General features: G+C 52.5%; 3 protein-coding genes across 3 annotated transcripts; 2 read left to right on the top strand and 1 right to left on the bottom strand.

The window, feature by feature from the left end:
• Positions 1 to 574: 574 nt before the first annotated feature.
• Positions 575 to 871, top strand: KRP23_8363 (uncharacterized protein; the record flags this gene model as incomplete). Its single annotated transcript, XM_067893793.1, has 1 exon — positions 575 to 871. The coding sequence occupies one exon, from the start codon at positions 575 to 577 to the stop codon at positions 869 to 871; it is 297 nt and encodes a 98-aa protein (XP_067743289.1).
• Positions 872 to 2,318: 1,447 nt separating this feature from the next.
• Positions 2,319 to 3,299, bottom strand: KRP23_8362 (Zinc transporter ZupT; the record flags this gene model as incomplete). Its single annotated transcript, XM_067893792.1, has 1 exon — positions 2,319 to 3,299. One exon carries the CDS (start codon positions 3,297 to 3,299, stop codon positions 2,319 to 2,321), a length of 981 nt encoding a protein of 326 aa, XP_067743288.1.
• A 2,139-nt stretch (positions 3,300 to 5,438) lies between these two features.
• On the top strand, positions 5,439 to 6,746 carry KRP23_8361 (uncharacterized protein; the record flags this gene model as incomplete). The annotated part of the gene is made up of 1 exon (XM_067893791.1): positions 5,439 to 6,746. The coding sequence occupies one exon, from the start codon at positions 5,439 to 5,441 to the stop codon at positions 6,744 to 6,746; it is 1,308 nt and encodes a 435-aa protein (XP_067743287.1).
• Positions 6,747 to 7,283: the final 537 nt, after the last annotated feature.

The raw sequence follows: 7,283 nt of genomic DNA, 5'->3' as shown, positions 1-7,283 counted from the left end.
GCAACATGCGTTGCAGACGTGTTTGGGCTACCCACGGACATGTTACTGTCCGAGGGCAGGTTCTCAGCCCCGCGTTCGTATTCCATACGAACGTGTTAGTCGGTCGTTGGACGGACTACAAAGTGCTACCAGGTGTAATGGGTCTGCTTAGACCCACTACTTAAGCTTACACGTGTGCGCACGTGTAGGAGGAAGCGTAGGAGTAATTTACTTAAGTTCGGTATACTTGTATCCACAAGTATACTTAAACCTAGATAAAAGAACCAAACGGAAACTTTGGTGGTAAATGAGAACTGTATTGATTGTAAATGGGGTTTCCTCCTAAAACTGATATTTCTAATGAGAGGTTCTGCCATTGGATGGCTGGCAGAACCCCTTTCTATTGAATGACTCTCATTGGTAGAAAGGTGTTACTTTCTACCAGTCATATGTCTCTTGCTATGAATGTGGACCACCCTGTGGAGTGGTCACCTGAATGTATCCCTTAGTGCATGTTGCACTAAGGTAGGAGGTGAACCGAATGTATAGCCCCGCTACAAGAGCCCCTTAAGACATTCGCCATCCTCCGACCAAAATGCTGCAGCTCTTCTACCATGATAACTCCGAAGTGCCCATGACTGAGCGCTCCCAGCATGCTATCGACGCCGTTGATGCTGGCATGTACATTCGCGAAGCATCCGAGCGTTTTGGAGTGACGCGCGAGTCGCTTCGTCTTCGAATTCGCGGCGTTATGCCGATCTTCTGCAGACGTGGCCCCCAGCTAGTGTACATCTCGGACGAAGCGGAAGCCGGGCTGCTCGAAGCCATTGAGTACCGCACGGTGAGAGGTTTGTGGATTGGGACTGCGCAGTTTCGCGATCTCGTGCGCTAAGCAGCGCTGACAACGTCGCTGAAGCCCGTTCCGGACAACTTCCCTGGCATCAAGTGTGAAGCGGGGCTACACAGTCGATTCACCTCCTACCTTAGTGCGATATGAATATAATGGATACATTCATGTTGACCACTCCACAGGGTGGTCCACATTCATAGCAAAAGGCATATGACTGGTAGAAAGTAACACCTTTCTACCAATGAGAGTCATTCAATAGATAGGGGTTCTGCCAGCCATCCAATGGCAGAACCTCTCATTAGAAATACCAGTTTTAGGAGGAAACCCCATTTACAATCAATACAGTTCTCATTTACCACCAAAGTTTCCGTTTGGTTCTTTTATCTAGGTTTAAGTATACTTGTGGATACAAGTATACCGAACTTAAGTAAATTACTCCTACGCTTCCTCCTACACGTGCGCACACGTGTAAGCTTAAGTAGTGGGTCTAAGCAGACCCATTACAGCTCTAACTTTCATAAAATGGCTCACCGAGGCATGGGCGAGAGCTTAAAATGCGCGAGGAGCTCTTATCTTCCTCACCAGTGAATTTGGTGCTGGTAAGACACGTTTTGTGGGTGGTATGAATGGCTGGATAGGCTGTGGTGCGGTCGCGCCAAAAGTCTGCGGTGTGCTCGCGATAGAGACGATATCTGCGACCGCGCATGACGGCTCAACGAAAACGGGAACGTGCTGGGCATCGCGGAGAGGCAGATGCGCATGTTAGAGTGCACCGCTCACGCTACCATGGAGTGTATCACGCCGGTGCTTGTCTCCCGTATGGAGTTACACTGTGGGAAGGCTGTGAACGACGCCGCCGGCAAAAATATGGTCTACGGAATGTGACGTCTTCGACTTTGATTGCCGTTTTTTCCAACTTTGATTGCCGTTTTTCCAACTTTGATTCCCGATTAGTGGCTCATAGCATAAATTTGTCAATAGCAAGTGTCACACTTCCGACTTTGATTGCCGCTTACTACGAGTTTGGATGCACAAAGGCGTAGAGCAATGTGAGCTTCTTCAACGAATACGCGCCAAATTCTAAATATGCGTGATATTACTAAATTTCACGATGAAATTCTGGGGATAGAGGATTGGTAGATTCCCGACTTGCCCCGCAGACAGCGGATCAGTCAATCCGCAGAATGGGATTCATCCGCTGGAAGGTAATTTCCGACGGATTGAAACAGCGGAACTGCAGTTCAGGCCTAATTTTGTGCGTACTGACTGCTTTCGGAACTTTTGCTGAGTGAAGGACGGTATTTGATCTTGTCACTCATACTTGAAATGGTTAAGTAAATTCATATTGTCTTTATCACGCAAAAGTGCCAGATTGACGAAAGTGCGCTAGCTACTAGCTAGCTAATAGATCATCTGTAAACGTATAAGTTTGAGTCCATTGCGGTGTAGCCACCGACGAAGACTAAAACGCGTCGACGCTCTATCTCCCTTACACGCCGGCGTAGCCGAAAAGGGTCAGACTGGAAACCATGATGAACATGCCAGCGAACATGCCCACCGCGACAATATACGTCTTATCCTTGGCGAACTTGTACGACGTGGGGATCAGCTCTTTCACGCAAATGCACACCATGATGCCACACACAATTCCGAACAGAATGCCCTCCGACACCGGGTCCATGCCGTCACCAATCGCCAACCAGGCAATAAGCCCACCGACCGGCTCGGCACCCGCAGAAATCGCGCACCACATGATTCCACGCCAGCGGGACCCGGTGGCAAAGTAGATCGGTGCAGCCACAGCGATACCCTCGGGAATGTTGTGCAGACCGATACCAACAGCGAGGGAAAATCCCACAGAAGAGTTCTGGATCGCGCCGACGTAGGTGGCGATACCCTCCGGCAGGTTGTGGATTCCGATGGCAAGCGCGCTAAGCACACCCATGCGCTGCAACGCACGCTTGGCCTGCTCGTCCATCTTGACGTAATACGCGGTTGCCTGAGGGGTTTCAGTTTGAGCCTCCAAGCACGGCGTCGACGTCTTGGCATTCATCTTGTTGCTCTCGAACTGCGCCATCGATTCGCGGACGTCCTCCAGGTTCTCGATCTCCGTCATCTCGTGCTCGGGCGAGATCTTGTGCACGATCATGTCGATGAGGTAGATGAGTACGATGCCGACTGCAAAGCACGCCGTGGCCGCGAGCCAGCCGTGACCGGTGGCCGTCTCCTCTGTCATGTCATCGGTTTTAAGGCCCTCCGTCAGCAGATGCACCGACTCACCGAAGATCTCCACCAGCGAGATGAACAGCATCACCCCGGACGAGATGCTCAACGCGACCGCCAAACTCAGCGGGTTGGCCAGGTACACGAGGCGCTTGCTGAACACGACCATGCCGCCCAGAATTGTGGCGGCTCCGGCGGCGATATTCAGCGCGAATGCGACACCGACATCGTGACCCGTTTGAACCATCGCTGCGAGGAAGTGAGACGAGGGGGTCTGTAGTTGGAGGTGGGTTTGTAAATGGTAGCCGTAGACATGGCACTATCCGATACGAAATCGTCTCGCTCAGGAGCTTTCGATGAGAAGGACTCACTACACTACACCAAACAACTGGTGAGCCTTAGATACAGTTGAGAGGGACGAAGAGCATGCCGCAAAGATGCTTCGTGGAAAGCAACAGAAAACACAGCAGGGAAAAACGCACAAGTGAACGGGAATGGCTGGTCACCGCTGGGCCGGCCGAGAGTCGGCCGCGGTCTCGGAGCGATTCACCCACTACTGTATGTTGCTCGTTCATACAGTATCCCTAAGTTAGTAAATATTGGTGTTGAAGATTGCGTCGGATTGATCGTGAAGATCGCAGATTAATGTGAATGCCTGTTCGTCGTGCGCAAAAGTCCACAACTGCGTTTTATGTTGCTCGCTATCCGGCTAATACCTGTACAGAGTTCCCCGGCAAAGGGAGAAAGGTGGGACCAATAAAGACTGCAAGGTTACAAGATTAGCACAGGAATTCATCTAGAGCCAATTGCACTGCATTATTCCGAACTACACGACTGGTAGCAAAGCATGTGTGCAACCTGCATGCAACCATGCTTCCCGCAAGACTAGTAAATGTAACTTAGATCAGTATAGCATTGCGGCAGCAAGAGCAAATCTTCTGCAGATACGTACTATCTGTGCAAGGTAAATTGCTGCACGCAATTCTCCCTTTGCCGGGGAACTCTGTATTATACATGTAATATACGGGCATACGGATCCCGCGCGTTCTCATTGGAACGAAGCACCACGCCCTGACCGCATGTACAGGCATGACCGACGGGTCAATCAATAGCTGTACAGCTTCGTGTGCGCGCGTCGATTAGAATTTGGTGGTGGGACCGTATTTCCCTTCCGCAAACCAACGCTGGATGTCGAGCAGTTTCTGAGGTACAGCACGTGTGCCGCCGGGGGCAGTTGCACGGACAGCACGAACTGTATGAGTCGTGCAAGCGACTGGGCCCAGTCTGGGTAAGCGTCTCCATTGCAAACTACAATGGAGACCCTCCAAGTTGGAGTCCAACCTACCCATCGCGGTTCCCATGAGTGTGACCCTCACCTTGTCAGCTCTTCGCACTGCGGTACATTTATGTAGTGCATGTATGTAGTATCGACCAAGGACGTGCGCACAGCACTGTACTATAATTGAACGCAGCCGTACAGTGGCCAAGCTCGATTGAAAGCTGTACCATAATACTGCGCTAATAATCCGAGCAGCCTCGCATTTCATTAACCTGTTGGCCACTCGCCGATCAACGTTGCGTATTATAGCAGCGCCGGTCACCTAGAGACGGTTTACGACCAGCTCATGACCCACGGCAAGCTGCGACGGCTGTGACGACTCGCCAGTGGCGATCGAGCTTTCACCTCTTTCAAGTTGGTCGGGCAACACTTTTCTGTTTGGACTACTGCGCGCCAAGCCTGAATTTCCCCTCTGGTCGGCACGTGAATATGCGGCCCAATGGCACAAGATGACCACGATCGTGTTCGCTCGTGCGCTCGAGGCGTGGTGCTTCGCTCCAATGAGAATGCTTGGGAATCCCAGGTTGGGATCGGCATGCCGCAGCCATTCCGACCTGTACTAAGAGCCGGACCGCTTGTGTATTTTATGGTTGCTCTCGAGCACCAAGATCGTGGTGTACAGTACATGTACAATCATGATAGACATTTACCGTTGGTCATCAGGTTGGTTTGACCTTCAAGGATCGTTGCTGTCTGGACCAACGTGCAAACCTGCCAAATTAGCTGATCATGTACTGCTTTTTAAATTAAGGTCACCTCGGCACAGGTCAACAACCTTGCTACTTTTTAGACACGGTGTCTAAAAAGTAGCACTGGTGGTTGCGTCGAGTTCCGCCGTGACAGACGATTTACGATCAGATTTTTGCTGTGCGCTTTTGTCTTACAGTACGTGCAGTGTCCTCCACCACCAAGTGGGATTGTCTTCTGATACTTCAGTACTCCCGGCGTTTGGTCAGTGGGCCCACCAGTCATGCTCAATTGAATGAAGCTGTGATCGTCCATCTCTGCTTCATTCCGTCTCACACCTACTTTTGCTTCTTCGGTCTCATGTGGCACTCCACTCTTCTCCTCGCACTCTTCGCCTGCGTCGGTGCGGTGCAGGCCGCCTCGGACCCTACTCTGCGAGGCAGCGTCGTGGCCGCATGGACCCCAAGCCCGAAGGTGTCTTTGAACTCCAGCACCATCGACTCATCGAACGCCACCGCCGTCGCCTCTGCCAACGCCACCGCCGTCGTATCTGCCAACGGCACCACGAGCGATGTCTACAACGTTTGCCCCGTTGTCGTCCAGTTCACCGAAGAGCAAGAGGATTTCTCCGACGAAGAGCTCAAGGCCAACGCCGCCGACGCAGCCATGTCTGCGTACCTGCTCAGCCACCCCAACAACACGCTGTGGGACTACTTCAAGATCGAGCGGAAGCAGAAGAGGGAGATGAACCAGAACCTGCCGTGGAAGGATCGGATGAAGAATGCAGTCAAGGACGTCGTCGACTTCACGGCGGACACCCTCGTCTCTTTCGCGCAGACTGTCGCCGACGCCATTGAGTGGATCATCAACACTATCCGCAACCCTCTCGTCGGAGCCAAGCAGGTCTTCAGCTTTTTCAAGGAGTTCGGCGAGAACATCAAGTCGCTGTGGACGCTTATCAAGGAAGACCCGAAGGAGACCGGAGAGAACATGGCCGGCGGTCTGCTGCTGCACATTACGCACCACCCATCTGAGTTCACTGCCGAGACCGTGCTGATGGTCGGGACCGGTTTCGCGGTGATCGGCGGCCTCATGGCCGGCGTGGAGGCCGTCTTCGGCACGATGAGCAACGTCATCTCCAACGTGCTGCTGTCCGTGCTGATGTTCATCCACGCCATCGACGACCCCATCTACATCGTCACTCCTCTCGTCACGTCCATCGTCAACACGGCCGGCACCATTGCTGCCGGCGGCAACAGCTCCAGTGAAGGCGTCACTGTTACACCGGACGCGATTAAGCCTCTGGATGCGTGCGTGATTCCGGAAGAGTACCGCCCGGTGTTCTCCTCGCGCGACCTGTGCCTCAGCTCCCCTACCGAAGTTCGCCAGTTGATCTTCGGAACGACCAAGCGCACCGCCAAGATGAGCCAGGAGGAGCGGATTGCTGCCTACAACCACTTCCACGACTTCGTGTGCTGCTACCTGCAAGACCAGTCGTTCGAGGTGAACGCTCCGAAGATGGACGCCACGGCGTTCGAGGCTGAGCTCGTGTCCACACCCGTGCAGATGAGCAACTGCTCGCAGCTCCTCGCGAACTACAGCGCCGACACCGTGTGGAAGTCTTCTGCAAGCTACGACGGGTCCGCGAGTCTGCCGTCGTCGCGCTGATGGGCTTATAAATTGCACTCCTTACCACACGAGCAGGGCTATCCTATGCTGTAGCAACCGCACGCTAGCAGCACCAATATTTCGGCTATATGGCTCGTTGGTACATTTATAACTATCAAGAACAAAGTTTTGACCTCCTTTCTGTACGTGTTCATCATGCTTCGATGGTTGATACGAGGTCCGGCACCTTGTTTTCCCTCCTTGTGCTGTCAGTGCTAGTGCAAATGTGTATCGGGGCTAGCGTCTAGTCACCCCGTTCGTGGTGCGGTGCTGTTGTCAAACTTGTGTATGTGAGGCATTACGCTTGGATCTAGGTTGATGAGCTAATTTTTCTCCCTTCTGCTTCCTGCTCTGCTGTTGGTATCGTTCTGCACATTCGTCTCTCTATTCTGCAACACCGATTCGACCTGACCGCTCTGGTTTGCCGGGTCTTTGATGGTGTAGATTCAGAAACCTTCGAAGTCCACCGAACCGACGAATGCAAGGACCTCTTCGAGAGTGTTAGACCTGCCTTCGACAAAGAAATCCATCTTTGTC

This window comes from Phytophthora ramorum (genome assembly GCF_020800215.1).
Source record: "Phytophthora ramorum isolate Pr-102 chromosome Unknown Phyram_PR-102_s0007, whole genome shotgun sequence".
NCBI lineage: Eukaryota > Oomycota > Peronosporomycetes > Peronosporales > Peronosporaceae > Phytophthora > Phytophthora ramorum.
The sequence above is the reverse complement of the archived record's forward strand: the minus strand, read 5'-3'. Positions and strand labels throughout refer to the sequence as shown.